The sequence below is a fragment of the Felis catus genome, chromosome B1 (genome assembly GCF_018350175.1).
Source record: "Felis catus isolate Fca126 chromosome B1, F.catus_Fca126_mat1.0, whole genome shotgun sequence".
In the NCBI taxonomy this organism is placed as follows: Eukaryota; Metazoa; Chordata; class Mammalia; order Carnivora; family Felidae; genus Felis; species Felis catus.
In genome coordinates, this window is record NC_058371.1 from 59337623 (window position 1) to 59363667 (window position 26045).

The following is a 26045-nucleotide window of genomic DNA, read 5'->3' on the forward strand; positions in this document are numbered from 1 at the left end:
TTAACTCTCAGCACACTCAGCACATCCTCTTTAAAATTGTAGGAACCTGTTTGTGTTTGCAGTAGTCATGCTTGTTTCATCATCCTGCAAGACTATTCAGTCATTCAGTTAACGTTTCTTGAGTTCCTACTATACATGGTGTTCTTGATGGGGCATCTGCCTTTGCAACACCCTTTGAGATGAAGGGTAGTATCTAGATGGGGTGAGGTCTGCAATTTGGGGAGGGACAGATTTTGCATGACTCTGGTACTTGGCAATCACTTCTTCAATAGGCAGGGCATCTAGTCTCTAGCCAAAAACAAATCCTGGATGAAAGGCAGACATTGGAACTCTGAATAATGTATATTCTGGGTTCTAACTACGATAATCAATAGGTCATCCGAACTCTAATTCCGACTGCCAGGTCCCAACGGGTATGGAGGTACCCTCCCGCCTTGATTCCTTTGAGTACATTTCCCACTGAGCAGTGCGCCCTTGCCTCTTCCATTCTTGCGTGAAGACTACAAGTCCCAGCATGCAGCGCAACTCTAATAGGCCAGTCCTCATCGCTCGGGCTCTTTCACGCCCTTGTCTCCCGTAGGGCGCAGGGCCTGGAGGCCTGTGCGTGCTGACGTTGATGCGTATACGTCATACTCTTCGCGCCTCTTCCCCCGCCTTCTGGGTGGCTAAAGTCCGGTGGCAGGAGGCGTAAAGCGGTGCTTTTTCTGAAGCTGTCTGGCGTTTTTTTGGGGGGTAGCTCCAGTGGCTTAAAAACCCGAGGGAATCTGGATAGGGGCCGCCACTCCTAGCCCTCCTTCCTCCGAGTTTGCGACTCCGCGGTCCAAGATGGACAAAGTCTGTGCTATTTTTGGAGGCTCCCGGGGCATTGGGAGGGCAGTGGCCCAGTTAATGGCTCAGAAAGGCTACCGACTGGCCATCATCGCCAGAAATCTGGAACTGGCCAAAGCCGCCGCCGGTGACCTCGGCGGTAGGTACCAAACTAGAATTGTCCACTTGTGGGGCTGCAGCCCGAGAGCCTAAAGTCTCCTCGTTTGTAGAACGAGGCCTGGCCTTTAAGGCTCTGAGGTTTAGCCGTTTGGCTTCCCGCGTTCAGGAGCAGCCTTTCCTCAGTGTGGACAACAGACTGGGTGGAGAACCCCTTATCACCGTTTCCCGCAGTGTTTCCTGCCACGCTGCCTGCAGCCAAGGGCAGAACAACTTGGGGTTTTCTTTGAGACTTAGCAGTCTTGTGAGGCCCCATTAATTAAGCCCTCACCTCCCTGAGGCTAGTGCTAACCGTGAGGCGCTGTTTTGTTTTGGTGTCTGGAAGGAGGGAGACACAAACTTTCTTTGTAGGGTAAAGGGCTCACTGGTGCCGCGAGGTCCCGGGCGCCGCCTGGAGACTGGGCTGGGTGGAAAGGAGTTAAGGCAGGAAGAGTAGGCGTGTCAAGCCTGAAAGGCTCTGTATAGTTTTGCTGTGGGCTGTATTGGCCCACGTGCAAATACACAAAGCAGTGTTTCATAGACAAAACTCTTTTTAGTACCAGCTAGTTTTGAGATATACCTGTTTTGGCCCTTTACCTCCATAAGCATTTAATAGGTTATTAAATTGTTTTGGTGGTTTTTACAAATGGACAAATGAGACTTCCAGATTCTTTTTTATTGCATTTAAAATTTGTTTTTTTTCTGTTTATTGATAATGGATTAGTAATTACTTTTCATTATTTTGCAAACTCAAGTCTTTTGATCGTAGGGAGAAGTAGGATGTAGGATAGATGCTAAGACGCTGCTATTGTTTACTTACTAGAAGGGACAAATGCTCCTTATTCACTATCATGGAGGCATTGGGAAGTTTAGAGGCCTGGGATGCATCTGGTGGCTGTAACCTTTAAAATAACAATACTGATTGGTTCACCCTAATTGTGCACATGGGTTGGGAAAATATTAGGCTCTTTAAAGAAGCAAAACAAAATACAAGTTACAGAGCAGGGAGAAATTCAGTGAATGTTTCTTGCTGCTCATATTCACTACCATTATGTTATTCTGACAAGAGAGTGAGAAAGTGGTTTTCCTTATGGGGTCATCCCAAGCCATTAGTGTTTGCTGGAATAGATAAAAACTGTTGGTTGAGCTTCCAAGGGTTATTGTGGACCCAACAGGTTTTCAGATGAACGCCAACGGTGAGTCACAGAGGATGCTTTGGGCCTTTCATTTCCTTGAATTATGTGTTCCATAAGTGTTTGGTTTGCACACTGTTTCCAGAGACATGAGAGTGTAATTTTAGTGTTAACATAATAGGCAAGGTCAGCCAGAAAATAAGGAATTGTTTAGTTTTCAAAAACCCCTATATTTTAGAGTATTAAAATGATGTATTATTAAATAGAGAATGCTTTCTTTGAAGTGTATTCTTTTGATATTTATGCATTTTTTAAAAATGGACACTTAAAGGGAAGTAACAGTTGTTTTTAGTAAAAAGTTTTTTTTTTGGTGTGTTTTTTAGTTTTTGCATTTTGTTTTTACGGCTTCCTGCTTTGTAATGGTCAGCCTTGAATAATAGTTATTCTAATATATGTGCCATAGTAAAAAAAAAAAAAAAGTGTGAGAAACCCTAGGGTATATTCTCAGGATCAGGAAACCAGTTAAACACAACTGTAACAGTTAGACAAATTTATTTTTTAAAAAAGTGTTTGTGTATTTTGAGAGAGAGAAAAAGGGTGAGTGGGGGAGAGGCAGAAACAGAGAGAGAGAGAGAGAGAGAGAGAGAGAGAGAGAGAGAGAGAGAGAGAGAGAGAGAGAATCCCAAGCAGGCCCTGAGCTATCAGTGCAGGTCTGACTTGGGGCTCAGTCTCAGGAACAGCAAGATCATGGCCCCAGCTGAAATCAAGAGTAGAGGCTTAGGTAACTGAGCCACCCAGTTGTCCCATAAATTTCAAAAAAATATAAAACCCAGAACACTGTTGAATTGGGTAGCATGGGGTCATTGTGGAAGCTATAAATATTGTTAGATGAGTCTTACAAAGCCTTATGAACATAAAAAGGGCCCTCCTGCCATTTTTTGTTGATGAAGAAATATTTTTAAGGTTTACTTTCCCACCGACCTCCATCCCAATTTTATTAGACTGAACTCCATGAGTAGAGGAATCCATGACATAATCATCATTTATCTGTAGGTTCTAAATTAGCACAGGTCTAGGTCCTAGTAGATGCTTAACAAATGTGTATTGAATAATTTTTAAATTCAAGTCATAATTTATAAGTAGTTCTAATTTAACTTTGTTGTCTAGGAGATCATTTGGCATTTAGCTGTGATGTTGCCAAAGAATGTGATGTCCAAAATACATTTGAAAAGATGGAGAAAAATTTAGGTCGAGTTAATTTCTTGGTAAATGCAGCTGGAATTAACAGGTTAGTCACAGACTTAAGTACTTTTCTAATTGTTTTGGTATGAGTAAATATATTAACTTACTTTACTTCTAAGTGGAAGAAAATATGTATTTTAAAAATTGGTCTATCTATACTTCCTTTTATATTGAGATATACAATAAGGGTACAATTTGATCAATTTTAACATGTAATCACATTCATAGTGAACTGTAGAATATTTCTAGCACTCTAGAAGGCTTTCTTTAGTTTCTTCCCAGTTAATACTTATAGATAACCTCTATTCTGACTTGTGTCACCATTATGTAAGTTTTTTCAGTTCATGAACTTAATGTTATCAGAGTAGATATTTTTTTTCTTTTTAAAAGGTGAATTTAGGACAGAATACTTAGAATGGTATATTAATTTTCTTGCTAACAAGGCTTACTATAATATGGGATTTTCTCAGTTTATTTAAGCTTTTTTGGCTACTTTTAGCTGATAGGAATATTCGCCTCTCAGCCAGCTTCTAAGTTATCTTTTCTAGTTTATCACTTATTTTAATGCCTCTCAAATCAGATTTAAAATGGGACTCTCTAGGCTTTCTAGCTCAAATATATACTTCTTTACTTTTTAAATTTGTTTTATCCCGTTTTTAATTTATATGCCGCTGCTGTTTTTTGTAGGGATAGCCTTTTAGTAAGAACAAAAACTGAAGATATGGTATCCCAGCTTCATACTAACCTCTTGGGTTCCATGCTGACTTGTAAAGCTGCCTTGAAGACTATGATTCAACAACAGAGAGGGTCTATTGTTAATGTAGGTAAGTCTTCACCTGTGAAATTATTTATCTCCTAGTGCCATAAAAATATTTAATTGACTAATTTGGAGTTTATTCATGTGTAAAACTTGGATGAAATGGGTCTTTTTATTTGTGGAAAAAGGATTTGATTTGGTGATTAGTGGGTAAAACGGGAATCACGGGTTCACATCTTTGTAGTGATCAAAATGTTAACTTTTTTTAATGTTTTTATTTATTTTTGAGAGAAAGAGACACAGAGCAAGTGGAGGAGGGCCAGAGAGAGAGAGAGAGAGAGAGAGACACAGAATCTGAAGCAGGCTCCAGGCTGAGCTGTCAGCACAGAGCCCGACTTGGGCCTTGAACTCATGAACTGTGAGATCATGACCTGAGCTGAAGTTGGACACTTAACTGACTGAGCCACCTAGGCGCCCCAAGCTGTTTTACTTTTTAAGAGAAATTGGACACCCTGATTTTCTTTTTTTTTTTTAAATTTTTTTTTTTTTCAAAGTTTATTTATTTTTGGGACAGAGAGACAGAGCATGAATGGGGGAGGGACAGAGAGAGAGGGAGACACAGAATCGGAAAGAGGCTCCAGGCTCTGAGCCATCAGCCCAGAGCCCGACGCGGGGCTCGAACTCATGGACCGCAAGATCGTGACCTGGCTGAAGTCGGACGCTTAACCGACTGCGCCACCCAGGCGCCCCGGACACCCTGATTTTCATGTGAAACCTGGTTTTTAAAATACAGATAAGGAAAGCAGATTGAAAAATTTTAGGTAGTGGAGGATAGGAAATGATCTCTACAGCAGTTATGTGTGTCACTGATAAATCTAGTACAGAGGTTTAGGAAGAAGTTTTAAGTGAATAATCTTTTAGTTTTTTTAGAGTGACTGTAACTAACCCCTAGTTTTCAGTTCATCTGACCCATGGAGTAGTAGATAAACCACATAGGTGTGTTTGTAGACCTTAAAACGCAAAATGACTTAGAATTTTATTTCAGTTTGGTAATTTGAAAATAGCATATCATCTGCCTTTTAATTTTAAGTGGTCATACCTTAAAAGGCTGCAAAAGGGGAATGCTGCTCCATTAGAGTAAATGATCCTGTTGTTTTTAATATAGGAAATGGCTGTCCAAGCCAAAATGTAGGGTTTTTCTCTTTTGAAGATGAAACACGAATACTGTGCTAATAAGAATTAGAACATTTTTGACATTTACCCTTAAAAATGTAAGAAATAGGTTTTCTTAAAAAAGGTTAGTAAATGATTAAAAAGTAAAAGATTTAGTTGACCTTTGCCTTGTAACACAGCCAGGTAATGATTTTGGATTCTCAGAAGCTGGTATACTGGCCTGTATATATCACCTGATAATGTGGGTGTGTTGTTTAACTCTAAAATATCCCCTTTGTAGATATATTTAAAAAACCCACATCAGTCCTTTGTGTACATGCAAAACTTTTAGAATTGTGTGAAAAGTAAATAATAATTGAAAATAAATTAGGAGAATCTTTTTACAGAAAGGACTACTTTAAACTACCAAAAGTTCATTGATTTAGGAGTTAACACTTACTCACTAGATGAACAATAGTGTGTGGCATGAACTAAAGTTTCCTATTTGGCCTTTCTTCCATGCTTATATTTTTCTTTCTTTTTTGTGTCTCTCCATATTTCTCTTTCTCCCAAATACCCATTTCTCTGTCTGTGTTTTCTCTGATGTTTTTTTTCCTCTCTTTTCTTCTTCTTCTTCTTTTTTTTTTTTTAAATTGAGAGAGAGAGAGAGAATGTGCACACTTGAGCAAGCCAGGGAGGGGCAGAGAGGGGGGGGGGAGAGAGAGAGAATCTTAAGCAGGCTCCACATTGTCAGCACAGAGCCCAACTCAGGGCTCAAACTCACGAACTGTGAGATCATGATCTGAGCTAAAGTTAAGAGTCGGATGCTTAACTGAGCCACCTATGTGGCTCTTTTCTCTCTTTTCTCTCTGTGCTTCACAGTTCTTTTCCTCTGTCATTAACTGGCATGTAATATATAATGTAGATATATTAATATAAAAAGTGTTTGGGGTGTTTTTCTTTTCCTAAAATAAAATTACTTTTTCGAAAGTTTTGTGAAGTTCTTGATTAATTTTTATATCATAAGTACAGGTCACTGGTGCAGAAAATTGTTTCCCCACTTCTGTTTTACCAGAATTTATTTGCATACAGTTGATATTTGAATTATAAATTATTCTTTCATATTCATATAAATGAGACCACCCAAGAATCTTTAGTAGGCAGTACTAGCTATAATACATCACTGAAGATAACTAAATTGCAGTTTTACAAAAAGCTTATAATGAACCTTAGTTAATTTAGATTGATGGTAGTTCAAACTTTGTGAGATTTATCTTCAGATGAACTATTTTTTTTAGTTGGAAATGAATATGTCCTTAATCTGTGTTGTAGAATCATAAAATTAATCAGCCTTTGTCTGACTTTTTCTGGTTTTAACCTCTTCCTCCTGGAAGCCTTTAAAAATACTATAGGATTTTCACCATGTCTCACCTACTAAGAGATGAGATTGGGTTTCTTTCACTTAATGGATCAGTTCTCAAGCCCTTGCCTGACATACGAAGTTTTACGTAAGCTTCTTTCAGAACCTGTTTTCTGTTTGTATCTGGAGCAGACTCCAACCCTAAGTCTTACTACTCAAATGATGCTGGTTAGAATTCCTAATTTTAGCAAAGGACAAGGTAAAATGCTTTGTGCCTTTGTTTGTTTCCTGTAAGATTATCTAAATATTCAAGTAATCCATTAATTGGTTTGAATTTGCTTTCATTTTATTTTTTCTAGGAAGTATTACTGGTTTAAAAGGCAATTCTGGCCAGTCTGTGTACAGTGCCAGTAAAGGAGGATTAGTTGGGTTTTCGCGTGCTCTTGCTAAAGAAGTAGCAAGAAAGAAAATTAGAGTGAATGTGGTCGCACCAGGTCAGTGAAAACTTTTTTCTTTTTTTTAAAAAAAATTGAAGCATAGTTGATATACGCTATTATGTTAGTTTCAGATGTACAACATAGTGATTAAAAAATGATGTATATTATAAAATGTTCACCATGATAGGTGTAGCTTTCATCTGTCTGTCAGTATGCAAAGTTTTTACAATATTACTGACTATATTATCTATATTCTACTTTCCATCGCTGTGACTTATTTATTTTATAATTGGAAGCTTGTACCTCTTAACCCTCTTCACCTATTTTGCCCATCCCTTCATCTTCCTCCCCTCTGGCAGCCATCAGTTCTCTGTATTTATGAGTCTGTTTCTGGTTTTGTTTGTTTTGTTTTTTAGATTCCACATACAAGTGAAATCATGATATTTGTCTTTTTCTCTTATTCACTTAGCATAATACCCTCTAGGTCTGTCTATGTTGTTACCAATGGCAAGATTTCATTCTTTTTTATGATTGAGTAATATTCCCTGTGTGTGTGTGTGTGTGTGTGTGTGTGTGTGTGTGTATGTATGTATCACACCTTTATCCATTTATCCATCATGGTTGCACATTTAGGTTTTTTCCATTTCTTGGCTATTGTAAATAATAGTAGATTAAACAGGGGGGGGCATATATTTTTATGAATTAGTATTTTTGTTTTCTCTGTGTAGATACCCAGAAGTGGAATTACTGGCTCATATGGTATTTCTATTTTTAATTTTTTGAGGAACCTCCATGCTGTTTTCTATAGTGGCTGTGCCTTCCCACCAACAGTGCTCAGTTGTTTCCTTTTCTTCACATCCTTGCCAATACTTGTTATTTCTTGTCTTTTTGATACTAGTCATTCTGAAGGTATAAAGTGATATCTCATTGTGGTTTTAATTTGCATCTCCTTGATGATTGTTGATGTTGAGCATCTTTTTATGTGTCTGTTGGCCGTCTGTGTGTATTCTTTGGAAAAACATTGAATCAGGTCCTCTGCTCATTTTTTAATGGGGCTATTTGTGGTTTTTGGTGTTGAGTTGTAGAAGTTGTTCATATATTTTGGATATTAATTCCTTGTTGGATATATCATTTGCAAATATCTTCTCCCATTTAGTAGGTTGCCTTTGGTTTTGTTGATAATTTTTTCCTGTGGGAAAGCTTTTTAATTTGATGTAGTCCTAATAGTTTATTTTTGCTTTTGTTTCCCTTGGCTGAGGAGATGGATCCAGAAAAATATTGCTAAGGTGAATGTCCAAGATGTTACTGTCTGGCTTTTCTTTTTTCTTTTCTTTCTTTCTTTCTTTTTTTTTTTTTTAGAATTTTATGGATTCAGATGTCACATATAGATCTTTAATCTATTTTGAGTTTATTTTTATGTATTGTGTAAGAAAGTGGGCCAGTTTCATTCTTTTGCATGTAGCTGTCCAGTTAACACAATTTACTGAAGAGATGGTCTTTTCTTCATTGTATATTCTTTTCACCTCTGTCACAGATTAATTGACAATGTAAGAATGGGTTTATTTCTGGGCTCTCCATTCTGTGCCATTGATCTATGTGTCTGTTTTTGTGCCAGTACCATACTGCTTTGAATACCGTAGCTTTATAATATAGTATAAAATCTGGGATTGTATTACCTCCAGCTTTGTCCTTCTTTCTCAAGATTGTTTTGGCTATTTGGGGTCTTTTGTGATTCCCTATAAATTTTAGGATTCTTTGTCCCTAGTTCTGTCAAAAATTACTATTGGTATTATGATGAGGATCACACTGAATCTGTTGATTGCTTTGGGTAGTATGGACATTTTAACAATATTAATTTTTCCAGTCCATGAACATGGAATATCTTTACGTTTATTTGTGGCATTTTCAATTTCGTTCATCAGTGTCTTATAGGGTTCAGAGTGTAGGTCTTCTACCTCCTTGGTTAAGTTTATTCCTTAGTATTTTATTCTTTTTGGTATAATTGTAAATGGGATTATTTTTTAAATTTCTCTTTCTGCTGGTTCATTATTAGTGTATAGAAATACAACACATTCCTGTATTGGTTTTGCATCCTGCAACTTTACTGAATTCATTTATTACTTCTAGTAGGTTTTGGTGGACTCCTCAAGATTTATATATATCTATATAGATCATGTCATCTTCAAATAGTGCCAGTTTTATGTTTTTCTTTTTAAACGTAATTTATGTACACTTATGGCTTTGTACAGTAATAGCAAAGATTGTTCCTGTGTTTGTAAGTACATCAGCATCATCAGGCACTTCTGAGAGAGTATCAGAATAGGAGCACGGACTCTTCACTATTAATAAATTCTTTTTTTTTTTAAGGTTTATTTATTCATTCTGCAAGAGAGAGAGCACACACGCATGCATGAGTGCAGGGGAGGGGCAGAGAGAGAGAGGGAGAGAGAGAATCCCAAGTGGTCTCCACTAAGCACAGAGCCCGATTTGGGACTTGATCCCATGACTCTGAGATCACAACTTGAGCCCATATCAATAGTCTAATACTTAACCAACTGAGCCACCGAGGCTCCTCATTAAATACTTGGGTAGTGAAATTTGTGAGGGTATGACTATATCTTGACAGGACTTAAATGGCTACGTCTGGCCACACTGCCAGTCTGTGCGCCACCTTCAAGAAGGAGACCAAGAGTAATGCCAGTTTGCTTGCATAAACCACATTGCATTTTTAAATAAATGATTACTCTCAAACTGAAACCACAAGAGAAACTTCTCATTTAAAAATCAGTTATAAATTAAGAACTCTTAAGAGCTGAATGTTAAGAATTTCAAGGTAGGTAGGGGGTGAGTATTGGTAACATATCCACTAGTTGAACAATTCAAAATGGTAGACTATTGGAGAACTATTTCCATTTTAAGTGTCCTCTCTCTTCTTGGAATATTCCATTGATTTATTGCTCATTGGCATACATTTGCTAGTTAATTTAGACTTTGTCAGTGTCAAAGCAGAACTTTCCAAGTAATGCATCTATTACCTAAATATGTTTCTTAAGTTTATCTTATGGGAACAATACTTATTTATATTTAAAATATTTGGGGGCGCCTGGGTGGCGCAGTCGGTTAAGCGTCCGACTTCAGCCAGGTCACGATCTCGCGGTCCGTGAGTTCGAGCCCCGCGTCAGGCTCTGGGCTGATGGCTCAGAGCCTGGAGACTGTCTCCGATTCTGTGTCTCCCTCTCTCTCTGCCCCTCCCCCGTTCATGCTCTGTCTCTCTCTGTCCCAAAAATAAATAAACGTTGAAAAAAATTTTTTTTTAAATATTTGAATAGGTCTATAATAAAATATGCTTTTAATAACAGCACAAACCAGAAGGAATAATCAAACAAGGATGCATATGTGATGACATTTGCACATTTAACTAAGCAGTCATGTACTGACGTAGTAATTTCTCTAGAAAGTCAATATTCAGACAGAAAAAGAATTGCTAGGGATCACATGTTTGTTTTTAAAATAGACAAGATGCTCTTCACTGGACTTCGTTGTACCCCAGAGAACTACCCAGGATTCATGTTAGAGTTTCAAAACAAAGAAAAACTTGAAGGGTAAAAAGATATTTACACAGACTCGGGGAAGAAACATCCTTTTTGAAGTCAGTCTATGAAGTAGCAAGATTTTAACAGCAATTTTATTTGTGGTTGTTTCCTTAACGAATGGATGGGGGCTCTGAGGCTCATTGTGCAATGGCATGGGAGGAGGAAAGTGGTAGGACATGGTAACAGAAATGAGAATGTGAATACCCTGGCACCAGAAAGTACTATTACATATGCATGAGGCACTGCTTAGAGGAACTAAGGTTCCTAACATCAGACATACGTTGAAGTGGCCAACAATGAAGATGACTGTTTAATAGATGTGGCTTTTTAATAATTTTCAAAATAGTAGAAGTCACAGTGGGAAACTTGCAATAGAGCTAGCCTTCTGTAGGAAATCTGTCAGGAACACTTGTCTTTTTGTTAAATATGTAGGAAAAACCAAGCCAGCAGAGATGCAATTCACTTGTAAGACAAAGCAAGTTTGATTTGGGCTAAGTACACAGAAATCAGAGACTTCTCAAGAAAACAAGTAGAACATTATTGTGCACCTGTTTCTTTTAATGTGCTGACTTTGGGCATTCCTCATGGCTTGAAAATACTGGTGGATTAAATGGGATGCAAAGCCAATTAACTTGGTCTGTCAGTTATAGGTAATTGGGAAATATTAAAACAGTGATTAGAATTAATAGTGTAGTTTGGTAAAGGCAAAACAAATTTTCCAATTCTTAACTTATGCTAACGGTTTAAAATATAAATTCAAATATACAATTTACATCTGGTTTTTTTGGTCTTCAAATTAATTGCCTGAAATTTTAAACAAGTTCTATTCAATAGCCATCTGTACTCATGAACAAAAGCATTCTACAGATCACTTAAGTCCCTTTTAAAAATTTCCTCCAATTTAAATTTCCACATTATGCTAAATAATCTGTAAGATGGAAAGGGAAAGAGGGATGAAGTGTCAGTGTGTTGATATAATCTTCAAGATAATTATAAAGCCAACTTTCACGATACAAAATGCGAGCACAGAGTTATAAGAGAAAACTTTTGCCAAAGCTTATCTTGAAGTGGTTTAGTTGCTCAGTTTGAGAAAGGGACCATATTATAGATTCTGGTCTCTGTTCTGATCTACAGATGTTACAGGCCTCCCAGAGGGGACTGAAACAATGCAGCATATAAGCATCTATCACAAGACTCAGTGCTATGCAGTGTGTTTAGTTCACAGGATAACAGAAGCAGTTGGAATACCTACATAAAAACATATTAAGTTCCTAAACATGAACTGCAAAATGGTCATAACTATATGTCACTCTTCAGCCAAAATAGGGCCAGAAATGTTGAATAGGTAAGTATTAATTACAATGACTTTAAGATTAGTCAGAAACCTTCCTCAAGTACCATCCCAAAGTGTACAGACCAGTTAAACATGTATAAAATTAATACTAATCCAGCTAGAAATCCAAAAATGAAAATTACGGATGCTGCATCAAGTATCTGGGATTCCATAAATTTATAAGCAGACAGTATAACAAAATAGACTCTAGTTTTAAGAAACCATTACAGTTCAGTATCCCAAAAATATGAAGAAGTCTCACAATAACATCAAAAAACATTTTATCTGGAAGTTAGAACCATTTAAATGTACAAATTTGAAAATAACAAAATGAATTAAAAAATAAGAAAGAGCTGTACAAAGTTGATGTTTAATCTTTTTAAAAAAAGATTTTGACAAGTCCATTATTTCACCAGATTGGTTAACAAGCTGTTAGTTCTCATGTGAATTAAGTGGCAATGCTGTTCACTGGAGGTGCAGAATGGAGAGCTTGGTTCTTTGTGATTTGTCAGTTCAGGAGATCGTAGGTAGTACAGACAGAAGTTTTAACTTACCAAGGACATGAGACCATGGCATTATTATAAAAAGTGTAAACTAAAGTGTAAATGGATATAAAAAAACCAAAAACATACACAAATTACCTGGATTAGTAAAGAGGGTGATAAAAACGTGCTAAAACTCAAATCTACATTATCACTCTTTGGTGTGATAGAAGTTTTGCATAGATATTTCCTTGGCTTTTGGATAAAATGATTGTTTTTGTATACCTGTGCCAGTTAGCCTTGGGATCTTTGTCCTAGCTTACTGTAGGTATTGAAGAATTGATTATCTATATGAGAAAAGACATTTTGGTTCATTGGTTGGTTGTTTGAGAGTGTTAGGTTGGAATAGATCTTTGCCACTTTTCCATTTCAAGTCATTAATGACTCCAGCTTGTATATTGGAATTGGTGTTTTATTTGTCAGTGATGCTGAACTAGCAGGGATCAGGGAATTGTCAAAATGTCCTGATAACCCTTGTGCTCTGTAATGTGACTTCATCTCAATGAACATTTGATAAATGACTGTGGTTTTGATACAGCCATTTTGGGGGGGCAGGGGAAAGAAAAGAAAATAAACTAAAACCTGTAGTCATTTTGACACTGCTTTCTGTTTGTGTATGCTTATGTAACCTGGTTGATTTTTGTGTTAGCTTAGTTAAACCATATACAGAATTACTTGATTCTCGATTACTTGAGATTTGGGATGTATGTATTTGCTTCTCTCCTTTAGGGATTGCAGTAGTGTGGGTGGTGAAGAGTTAGTTCTAGTTCATGATGATCTAAAAGTTGAATGATTTAAGGGTAATGCAAGTGTTTCTAACTCATAATAATAACTCAGCAGATTTCCTGAAGTGTCTCCTATATGCAAGGGTTCCAAAATTATAAAAAAAATGAGTAAGATATTTCTGCTACAAGGAGCTAAGTACAGTGACAAAGACTGACATGTAAACAAATAATTACAATGCTGTATGATGAATATAAAGTAGAGGAACATATATATATATATATATATATATATATGTGATGCTGTGGAAACACTGAAGAAGGAATGCTTAATTTTGTCAAAGTGAATCAGTCGTCAAGGCAACAGACTAAATAGTGGGAATCCAGTTTGTATACAAAGGGAAGTTTTTATGAGTGTTAATGGAAGTGTGTTTGTATAGCCTTTCCTAAAGATTTTACTTTCCAGTGCCAATTTGTACTACAGAAAAAAAACCTTATTGCTAAAAATGTGGCCATTTCATAGGGTAACCTTTCTTATGTTGGGGATACATATTTAGCAGGATTCATAGTCTGAATATGTTTATTGGTCAGAAGTGAAGTGTAAGTGGAAGTAGAAGAATTAAATTGATTCTGTGGATTATTTATTTATTTTGGGTAGTAATTTCAACCAGATTTGTTATGTCTTTTAATAGAACTGACAAACCTCAGAATTAACAAATATGTTTCTTCTTATGTCAGTTTTCCTGGTCACCTTCAAATGGAGTTTCCAGTTAAGGAAAACAATTAAGAAGCAAATCATAACAGAAAAAGCAAGAAAGGGAAAATAATAAATTAGGCCATTAATCCCTGCCTAATATTATTGACTTTTTAAAGATCAGTTAGTTACTAAGCTTTGGTATTCAAATATAAAATAAATTTCTCATCATGGATAAATCTCACTGATTAGAAAATATTGAATATGAAAAACAATATTTGATAAATTGAAACTGTAAGGGGTACATAACTTTAAAAACGTGTGTTCAGTAGATAACACAAACATGGTACAAAATTCAAAAGTATAAAAAGGCATAGATTGAAAAGTGAGTCTTCTCTAATCTAGTTTCTTTTCTCAAAAGCAACCACTAGAGTTAACTAGAGTCTTCAGTATTTCACACACAACCCAATAAAGTATGTGTGTGTGTATAAATACATATAATATATAAAAATATAAATCTGTATTTATGTGAATATACAATATGTGAATATATAAATATATATATAAAAAGAAAGCACAAATTGTATCATGCTGTTCGTAGAGTTCTGTACCTTGGCTTTATTCATAGTGCAGTAGTGTATCTTGGAGTTGATTCCAAATTATTCTATATAGAATTGCTTTACATTTTTAAAATCTCAGCTTTATGGAAGTATAACTCATATGTCATGCAGTTCACCCATTTAAAGTGTGCACTTCAGTGGTTTTAGTATAGTCAAAGAATTGTTCTATCATCACCACAATACATTTTAGAACATTTTCATCATCCCAAAAGAAACCTGTAGCCGTTAGCATTCACTCCCCATTTCCCTCCAATCTCCCCAGCTTCTAGAAACCACTTATAACCTACTTTCTGTCTCTGTAGAGTTCCCTATTCTGATACAGTTCATATAAATGAAATCATACAATATGTGGTCTTATGTGACTGCTGTATCACTTTTAGTGGCTGAATTAAAAGACAATAATGTCTGTCTTAGGGGTGTACCATAATTTATTTAACCTGTTGCCTCTTGATGGGCATTTGGGTTGCTTCTGATCTTTTGCCATTATAACTAATAATGTGGTGACAGTACCTGTGTGCAATTTATCTTGTACATGTATGAGTATATGAGTATAATCCTGGGAATGAAACTTCCAAGACTCAAAGGGTATATGCATTTTAAGTTTTGACAAGTAGTACAGCATTGCATTTATTTGTGTAGGATACCTTAAGTGTCTACCCTTTCCCCCCTTTTTAAGTTGAAGAGCTTTTACATTTACTACTTGGAGAAAATCTTGTTGACAAATGCTTGCATAAGCTTTGTAGCTACTCAAAACAGATATTATTTTGGTGCTCTTAATATGCCACTTGATATGGAGATGATTTTTCACACTGCTTTCCTATATGCTTTTACAAACATAATATTAAGACATACGAAATTTGTTCTGGTTAAAATCTTAGTCTAGTTTCTGACAACAACCTTATTTGTTCTTCTTTAAAAAAAGTGTCTGGGGTTATTTTAATTCTTTCTATATACCAAAGACTTGATACCTGAGCTGGTAGGTGTATCAATTAGTTTACATCCCACAATTGTTAATACTGGTGATAGGCTAAATTCCTGGCATCTTATTTAAATACATGGTCTGTGCTGTACATAAAAGCTTTCAAAACTAAAGTAGTGACCAACAGATATGGAAATGAGATGCTGTTTATTTATATAGCTAGCCAAAAATGGATAAAAGAAATATGTTTTCTTTAGAATTTATCAAATATAAATTCTCATCGGACAAGAACCATGTACATGATTTTATGAGGAAGAGTATATCTGTACCTTTTTAAAAACAATTTACTGAGTGTGTTGTCATGTTTGTGGAACTAAAATGGAAGACATGCACTCGACTTAGTACAAGGATACATTTCAGTTATCTGTTTAAGGAGTGACAGCTTTGTATTTAGCTGGAAACCCTGAATTGCCCAAGTGATCAGTAACATCATTTGCTAGACAGTGGCACCTACTGGTAGTTTGTAATTTTTATAACCCAGCTTGAAAGGCATTGTAAATACATATATAGTAAAGCAAGTAGGAGAGCTACATTTCCAGAACTTTATAAATAAAGTAATAATGATTTGGAAGAGAGGCCTGTGGGGCCAAGGGGAGAGCACAGTTTGTGCAATACAAGCACAAAAATGAGCATGTTTAAGGACTACTAATATTTCTGCTCAGGTCTTATGATATATGATAGAGAATCCAACAGGCTGTTTATATGCGGTCAGTGTCTTGGGTTGTGAATATATTTTTAAATGAGGATCACACGGTTCATGAGCTATAGCATAAAATGACATTGAAATTTGGTAGAGCCTGGAGTAGCTTATCATTAGAGACTAGCTACATGTTTTTTATTTGATTTCTGATAAATTTGGTGATGATATACATGAATTCTTAAAAGCTGAAGGCAGATATTTAGGGCAATAAAATTATTTTATTTTATGCTATTGTATGGTGGATACAATTATTATATTGTATGGTGGATACAATTATTATACCAGCCATATGTAATGTAAGCTACAAACTTTACTTAATAATGTATCAATATTGGATCATCAAATGTACTACCCTAAGGCAAGATGGTAATAATTGGGGAAAAATGGGGTAATGTGCTCAATTTTTCTGTAAACCTAAAGCTGCTCTAAAAATAAGTCTATTAATTAAAAAAGCTGCTGATAGTGACGAGAGAAAGGTTCTTGTTCCTTGGACCTGTTCTTGGTCTCAATATCAAACATCATATTCAAAGAGGAAAAGCCAGTATTGGTGAATTCATCCCTTCCTTTCAACTTGGCCTCTCATGCCTACTTTATTTTAGGCTTTCGGTGTAGAGTTCAGGGATGGCTATGGGATCCTCAGGGATCCCATGAGGATTGTCATTATAACTATTCATTCAAAGACAGAGACTCTTAAAATTGAGAACAAACTGAGGGTTGATGGGGGGTGGGAGAGAGGGGAGGGTGGGTGATGGGTATTGAGGAGGGCACCTTTTGGGATGAGCACTGGGTGTTGTATGGAAACCAATTTGACAATAAATTTCATATTTAAACAAAACAAAACAAAGACCTGGAGAGAATCTGTGCAAACTTCCCTTCATGAAATAACACCCTTATCCAAACTTGAGCAGTAGAGGGAAAATCTTCACGTAAGGTGGGTGTTTGAACATCATGATCTCAGTTCTGGACTTCTTGCAATCATTGCTGGATTCAGGGGACACACATCTCTCTCCTTCTCAGATTCGACCTAACATGGACACAGATTGTAGCAGGGCTGAATCCAGGTTGTAAAGTTGAACAAGATCTTCTCAAAAGCTTCAAGATACTTTTTTCTGTTCCATGTATCTCACTTACCTGGTTGTTTTTTGGAAGACTATAGTCTGCCCTCATGGCCCATATCTGTGGCATAAGACTTCTTTTCACCTCACTGGAATTGTCTCACTGTTTTGGGGTGCCTGGGTAGTTCAGCTGGTTAAGTGTCCAACTTTTGATTTTGCCTCAGGTTATGATCTCACTCATGGGCGCGTAGCCTGCTTAAGATTCTTTTACTCCCTCTCCCTTTGCCCCTGCCCTGTGCGTGCGCTCGTGTCTCTCACTCTGTCTCTCTCTCTCTCTCTCTCAACAAAACAAAACAAAACCCAAAAAACCTTGTCTCACTATTTAAATCTAAGATTTGCTTTTCAGTACCTCATGCTCTGTTCTAGATCTGTCTTTTTTTTTTTCCAAGGCGGAATGCCTTCAAATGGCCTCTCACAGATTGTGTGGCCTTATTCTTTGTCTCCAAAAGGACAGACCCATAAGGACTGATATCCAGCCGGAAGCTGGGCAAATGAGTTTCTTTCCACACAGAATGAATAAAAACCTAGAATTAGCATCAGTGCTTCCTGAATTGGAGCTATTCGACTTGAGGGTCCTTGTAGGGGAGCCCACTTTCCTAATCTTCAAGTTAAGTAGTCATTTAATGAGGCATACTTTTCGTCTTTGAATCATAGTTTTGTAGAGCTAAAGGAAATCTCAGAGGTCCATCATTTTCAATCTACTTATTATATGATACAGAAATAGTCATACAGTTTTAGATAGTACATGACTTTGCTTAGGTCATAGCTTTGATAGTATTAGCAGAGCAGGGAACCAGAATCTAGTTTAATGTGTCCTAATCCAAGGGTCTTTTTTTTACCACAAAATGCTGCTTTTGAGAAAAAGTTACTAGGACCAGTTAGAAGTTGAGCCTGGGATTTGCTAACTGATTGTCACAGGGTCTTTCTTGCAAACCATTTTTACTGTAGTTTTTTTGAGTTTTTTCTCTTTCCTTTCTTTTTTTTTTTTTTTTTTAAGATTAAAACACATTATTGATTTTCTGTTGAGGGCTTTGAGAGTTAGTGGAGAAACATGCCAGTTTTGCCAGAATTAAAACAACCTTAGATTAAAATAAGTGTATTATGAACTCTTTGAGAAAATAATGTCTTTTAAATGTTACGTTCATAATTTTAATTCCTTCAGCTTTTTTTTTCTTTTTTTTTTTTTTTTGACAGAATGAGCGTGAGTGGGGACAGGGGGTATAGAGAGAGGGAGAGAGAGAGAGAATCCCAAGCAGGCTCCACACTGTCAGCACAGAACCTGATGGGGTAGTGGCGGGACTCAAAATATGAACCATGAGGTCATGACTTGGGCTGAAATCAAGAGTCAGGTGCTTAATCGACTGAGCCACCCAGATGCCCCTAATGCATTCAACTTCTTAAACATGTGAGATAGGTTTTTTTTTTTCCCCGAATACACTCTGAGGTATCTTTGAAAATAAGTGTGTCCAAAGACCTAAAACTTTGGATATCAAGCAGTCCCGTGATAGTGCTTTTTAAGGTAATTTGGATTGCCTGTTGATCATTCTGACTCTTCACTGTAGATGAAGTTTCATTTACAGTTCACTTGAAATTCTGCAGAGGCTGGTTATCCAGTGTTATCTGTGTCAGCTGCTTCTCTTTATTCTTTTTTCCTCTGGCCATCTCATTGTTCTTAAAGATGAAAGGGATTGAAGGAAATGTTGCTGACTTTTTAAATAAATGTAGTAGCAGAAGAGGTCATATTTTACAGTGTAATCTCACAATGAAACAGTGAAGTCTCACTGTCTTATTTCACAGTGAAATCTCACAATGTAAAATTATTTTGTTATTCCAGGCCCTCATTACAGACCATCTGAAGTTAGTACTGTGCATCTTTTTCAGTAACTTTTTATTTGAATACCAAAATAATATATATCTGTTGTAGATGATTTGGAAAGTACAGACAAGTACAGAGAAGAAAGTAAAAATCATTACTTGTAATGCTAGTAATTAGTGATAACCACTGTTAATATTTTGGTGGGACTTTTTTTGTTAGTATATATATTTTTGTTTTCTTTTTAATAATGGGATAATGCATTTGTAACCACCTTTTTAATATGCAAATATTATTTTCCACTTTTAAATGTTCTTCTATAGCATCATTTTTCATAGATACATATTGTTCTATCATGTGGATATACCATGATTTCTTTAAACAGTTCCTTTTTGAAAGACATTCAATTTGTCTCTGGTTTTCCCCTAATAAAGTTGTCACTGTCATAGGCCTTGTGATAGAAGAATCTATGATTATTTCTCATAAGACTTTTCAGAAACTGTTTGGATATTTATGAGTGAAATCTAAGGCAAAGAACAATTAAATAATAACATAGTATTACATAATAAACAAGTGACTTAATGTTAATTTTCAGTATAGTGTTTAGTTCACATTTATCCTTATAGTTTAAAATGTCACTGTATTTAGGTTGATTTACAATTTGAGTGACAAATTTAATTTTTTTTTTTTAAATTTTTTTTTTTCAACGTTTATTTTTGGGACGGAGAGAGACAGAGCATGAACAGGGGAGGGGCAGAGAGAGAGGGAGACACAGAATCGGAAACAGGCTCCAGGCTCTGAGCCATCAGCCCAGAGCCTGACGCGGGGCTCGAACTCACGGACCGCGAGATCATGACCTGGCTGAAGTCGGACGCTTAACCGACTGCGCCACCCAGGCGCCCCGACAAATTTAATTTTAACATAAGCCACTTTGAAAACTGTATTCTTGAGATTGCACGTTAAAGTTTCACTTCACATGTCTGACTTTTAGTCCATATATTTTTCATGACCTTAACATTTTAAAGATCTTTTCTATTGTTAATTTCCTGAGGGTTAATTATTTGCTTTCTTTTTAAAAGTTTAAATGATTGAATACTATACAGTATAGTGATTATGTAATTGAGCACTTTATTGGTAATATGTATTTGTCTCAGACTAGTCTCACAAGATTTTCTTAATAAATTTAGAATTCTTGCATATATCTTCAGTATGAACCATTTAGAATTGGTTGCGTAATATATAGTACTTTATACTATAAACCTCTACACGTTAGAACATGTTCTTTTTGAGCTTTATTTCATATACCAATGCCATGTTAAATTTTGAATTTACAATGTATTATGCTTGCATCAGAATTGGATCTTTTCAAGGATGCCTGGGTGGCTCAGTCAGTTAAGCCTGTGACTCTTGATTTTGGCCCAGGTCATGATCTCATGGTTCATGAGCTCAAGCCCCACATTGGGCTCTGCCCTGATAGCTGAGAGCCTGCTTGAGATTCTCTCCCTCTCCCTCTCTCTGCCCCTCCCCTGCTTGTTCTCCCCCCCCCGCCCTTCTCTCTCTCTCTCTCAAAATAAATAAATAAACTTTTTTTTTCCAACGTGTTTTTAATTTATTTTTGGGACAGAGAGAGACAGAGCATGAACGGGGGAGGGGCAGAGAGAGAGGGAGACACAGAATCGGAAACAGGCTCCAGGCTCTGAGCCATCAGCCCAGAGCCTGACGCGGGGCTCGAACTCACGGACCGCGAGATCGTGACCTGGCTGAAGTCGGACGCTTAACCGACTGCGCCACCCAGGCGCCCCTAAATAAATAAACTTTATAAAAAAAAGAATTGGATCATCCCATAAGATTTTTTTCTTATGAATATTGGAAATATTGGTCTTTCTGATCAACTGTCTTAGCTATAGCAAATGAAACTAATTTTTGTCAGAACTGTCGAATCAGTTCATGTCACCACCTTTCTTCCCTCTAACCCTACTACCCCTCTACCCTCAATCAAGTAAAAATTACTTTTTTGTGATACTTTATATATAAGGATATTCATCAGATGTCCTTTTATTATATTTAGGGGAACAAGGGAGCGTTTCTTCCATAAACTACAGGTTCCCCAAGGAATGAAATTTTTATTCATGTTGTATCTACCCACTTGTATTGTGCTATGAATTGGGCGAAATAATTGGGAGTCAAATATTTTGGTGTTATTCAATTAAACTTAATGAACATGCTTGATTGCTAGCGGAACTCTGTATTTCCTAAACAAGTTTATTGATAATCTCAAACTTTCTGATGCAAATTGATTTTTATTTAGAATTGCTCAGATGTCTTAGTGTCTCTAAGTGTCAACTAAATAAACATTTTTCTTTTAGGATTTGTTCATACAGATATGACGAAAGACCTGAAAGAAGAACATTTAAAGAAAATTATCCCTCTTGGGAGGTTTGGAGAACCTATTGACGTGGCACATGCGGTTGTGTTTCTTTTAGAATCACCATATGTTACAGGGCATGTTCTGGTAGTGGATGGGGGATTACAACTCATGATATAATTTACAGATTATTCAGTTAAAATAGTGATTATAATCAAAGGCACACTTGGGCTGTTGATTTATTTGTATTTGGGCTGTTGATACCTACTTGGGTGACATTTGCTAATCAAACTTATTGATGCTACAAATACTATTTCCATTTTTATATGAATATGTCTAAAAAGAACAGTGTGTGACCAGTTGTGTTTTCTAAATGCTAAGAACCTTATAGGTTGTAGCAATCTTAACATATAGACATTTGCAAGTGCTATAAACAGACATTATTTTAATTTACATATTTTGTTGCGAAAGTGGCAAAAATTATATGGTCTGATGGTCATGAATTATTTCATTGTATCAGGCAAAATTCTCTAGAAGTTAACCTTGTGAGCCATTGCTAAGATAAGAGTATTTATAGGGCATTGGTTAGTTGTCAGTATTTTAGCAGTCCTGCCAAAGTTAAACATTGTATTCCTTTTACATATGCCTTAGAAGATCAATTTTTATACAGGTTGGAAAAAAACATCAGTTAGATACAGGCATAAATTTAGAATCCAATTTCTTTGAGTGCATTACTCCTGATTAAGCAGCTGGGCAAAATAATTTACAAATACAAGTGTGGTACAGTTGATCCATCCTATAGAATTTCTCAAAGTGATGTGTAATAATAACCCTTCAGGTTTTAATATCTCGTATAGTAATGAGCTACATAGATATTATCAACTTAGGAAATAGAAGTAGTTCTTTTGGGTGTGTTTTTTTTATCCTCAAAACACTAATTTTAGCAGACTACTTAAAAACAGTGTAAGAAATTATGACATTTTAAAAATTCAGAATATTTTGTATGAGTGAATGTAATAATTTTTATTATAAAATTTTAGAAATAATTACTTATGAATAGCATAAATGATACTTTAAGTAAATATGCAGTAACAGTGAATAAGATGTCTTTATAAGGAACAGTTAAAGCATTAATTTTAAAAGAAAATATTTGCCCGAGAATGGAAGACACAAACTGAAATATCAGGCAACATCTGTTTTGCATCAAATTCTTTTCTGGGGAATAGTGTGATATTTTAAATGTCACTGGATTCATGTTGATTTTTATTATTTATCATTTTGAAATATGGTTTAGATATTTACTGCACTTTAAAAAGTAAGTTTTATTGGAGCTGAACATTATTTTATGTAAACAGATTTTATTTTATATTGCAAGTCAGTGCAAAGGTGTGAATTGGATGTACTAAATAAATGCAATGTGATAAAAGTAATAAAAATAAAAAATAAAAAGTAATAAAGTCAGATCTAATTTCTATGTCAAGCTTCCTGATTCCTTAAAAAAAATTATTTTAAATTTATCTTCAACATAATCTTTACTTAAAGAAGTTTATTTAGGAAGTAGGAAAGTTAATTAGTGTGAGTAAAATGAGTGTCACTAATCAAATTGTTTACTAAATGCTAGCATGGTAGTACTTGGATTTTATCAGGCATTAACAGTTCCAGGTGCATAAAAGAAATGGAGCAGTCTGGATGGTTTCCAGTGTTGTAGCTGATGCTTTTAAGGTAGGAGAGGTTATGGAGAGGAGTAGGCCATTTTTCTAATGCTGCCTCACCTGCAGGCCTTTAGCTACCTGCATTTCTTCTTTATAACATCCCACATAGGTTTGAGTTTCTTTCTCTGGATATCACATCTTCTGAAATCATCAGTGAGGGTGATTTGACTGGTGATTAGGAAGAAAGCAATACATTTCACTGACTTAATGACATTAAAGCTACAGATAGATTTAACCTTTAAGTGTGTGTATTTGTACTTCAAGAAATAAAACCTTTTTAACTGTTACACCCCCTCACCCAGGTCATAACAAACTAGTAGAATATTGGAAGAGATCTTGAAATAGGTAAAATAAGCCTTTACTGTTCCATTCCAGGCGAATTCTCCTACTCCCTCTGACCTGGTAGAGTTTGCAATTTAATGCATGCATCCTGTTGCTCAAATCAGTTGGCAGGTGTTTTTTATGCGCAGCCATTCAAGAACTTCAGTGAATTCTTAACAACTTGGCAAATATACAGTTGACCTTTGAGCAACATGAGTTTGAGCTATGTGGGTCCACTTATATATGGATATCTTATAGTACTGTAAATGTATTTTGTGATTTTATTAACATTTTCTCTAGCTTTATTGTGAGAATACGGAATATAATACATATAGCTCACAAATGTTTTCACTCACTGTTTATGTTGTTGGGAAGGTTTCTAGTCAACAGTAGGCTATTAATGATTAAGTTTTTGGGTATCACAATATGTGGATTTAAGACTGTGCAGGTGGTCAGTGTTCCTAATCCCCTGCATTGTTTGAGGGTCAACTATATTCAAATTATCTAATAATGAAGTTTTTTTTAATATTCATTTCATCTTTCAACTACATTGTGAGCTCCTGGGAATAAAGACCATATGGTGTTTTCATTCATTTAGCTAATTAAGAAACCAAATATTGATTGAATTCCAAGCAGGCTCCAAGCTCAGCGCAGAGCCTGACTTGGGGCTCAACCCCACAACCACGGGATCATGACCTGAGCTGAAATCTAGAGTTAGACGCTCAACAGACTGAATCACCCAGGCTTCCCTAAACCACTATGATTTTTTGGTTTAAGATCATCAGTCCATTACTTTGTCCTGTTGTTGGTGATAGTTATTGAGATATATCTGTTCTGACTCTTAGTATGTATCCTGGAATATTCTTTTTTGATCAAATCCCTATGATTTACTTTTTGGTAATTTATCTTTTTTGGTCATTTATCTCTAATTTTGATGCTTACTTTCAATTTAAAACTTAATTTGCTGTGGGGCACCTGGGTGACTCAGTTGGTTAAGCATCTGACTCTTGATCTTGACTCAGGTCATGATTTCATGGTTTGGGAGTTTGAGCTCCCCATTGGGCTCTTAGCTGAAAGTGAGGAGCCTGCTTGGGATTCTCTCTCTCCATTTCTCTGCCCCTCCCCCTGTTCTCTCTCTCTCTGTCTCTCAAAATAAATAAACATTAAAAAAAAAAAAACCTGAACTTGCTATGCTAAGCCAATCAACTATTTTCTCTTAGGCAATAGACCTTAGTTTGAATAATTACCAGAAATTTAATTTAGAATTCTTGGGCTAATAGTTGAGATAAGGGTAGTATCAGTATTACCTGCAGAACTTTTTTTTTTCAAAAGAATATTTTTAATTGAAGTATATAGTTGACACACAATGTTATGTTAATATCAGCAATTCAACATAGTCATTCAACTACTTTATATTCACAACTGTAGCATCTGTCACCATACAACACAATTATAAAACCATTGACTGTATTCCCTATGTTGTACCTTTCATTCCTGTGATTTATTCATTCTGTAACTGGGGCCTGTACTTCCCACTCTGCTTCACCCATTTTGATTACTTCCTCCTATTAGCTTGACTTCTGTATTTAGGGGGTATGTTTTTATTTTTTGTTTGTTTTGTTTTTGATTCCACATATAAGTGAAATCATGTGTTATTTGTCTTCCGCTGTCTTATTTCACTTAGCATAATACCCTCTAGGTCCATTCATGATGTCACCAATGGTAAGATCTGATTCCTTTTTGTGGCTGAGTGATCTTCCAGTGTGTGTGTGTGTGTGTGTGTGTGTATGTATGTATGTATATATACATACCACATCTTGTGTATCCATTCCTCTACTGATGGGCACTTGGATTTTTTCTATATTTTGAGTATTGCAAATAATGTTACAATAAACATAGGGATGCGTATATCCTCTTCAATTAGTATTTTCATTTTCCCTAAATAATTACCCAGTAGTAGAATTACTGGATAATATGGTATTTCTATTTTAAGTTTTTTGAGGAACCTCCATACTATTTTCCACAGTGGCTGCACCCATTTACATTTTCACCAACAGTGTACAAGTGTTCATTTTTCTCTACATCCTTGTTAACCCTTGTTATTTCTTGTCTTTTTGATTTTAGGCGTTCTGATGGGTGTAAGGTGCTATCTCATTGTGGTTTTAATTTGCATTTTCCTAATGATTAGTGATGTTGAGCATCTTTACATATGTTTGTTGGACATCTGTATGCCTTTTTTGGAAAAATGTTGAATGAGGTCCTCTGACCATTTTTAATGGGATTATTTGGGGTTTTGATGTTGAGGGGTGTGTGTGTGTGTGTGTATAATAAAATCTTTATCCATTTATCAGTCAGTGGACATGTGGGCTGCTTCCAATCTGGCCTGTTTGAAATAATCCTGTTATAAACATAGGGGTGCATGTATCCTTTTGATTTAGTGTTTTTGTATTTCTTGGGTAGACAGTACAATTGCTGGATCTTAGGATAGTTCT

At 36.0% G+C, this 26045-nt stretch overlaps 1 protein-coding gene across 5 annotated transcripts in view; it reads left to right on the plus strand.

Annotated features, from left to right (window-relative positions):
• The first annotated feature begins 589 nt into the window (after positions 1–589).
• The window catches only part of CBR4 (carbonyl reductase 4), a 97811-nt gene continuing 72355 nt past the window's right edge, over positions 590–26045 (plus strand). The window contains exons 1-5 of one of the 5 annotated variants that reach the window (XM_003984869.6): positions 605–967; positions 3264–3384; positions 4026–4162; positions 6967–7101; positions 21522–22994. In XM_003984869.6, coding sequence (XP_003984918.3) covers positions 826–967; positions 3264–3384; positions 4026–4162; positions 6967–7101; positions 21522–21700 — 714 coding nt within the window. In that variant the 5' untranslated portion in view covers positions 605–825 and the 3' untranslated portion in view covers positions 21701–22994. The other 4 variants (XM_019828729.3, XM_019828728.3, XM_023252688.2 and 1 more) reach the window with 4 other exon arrangements.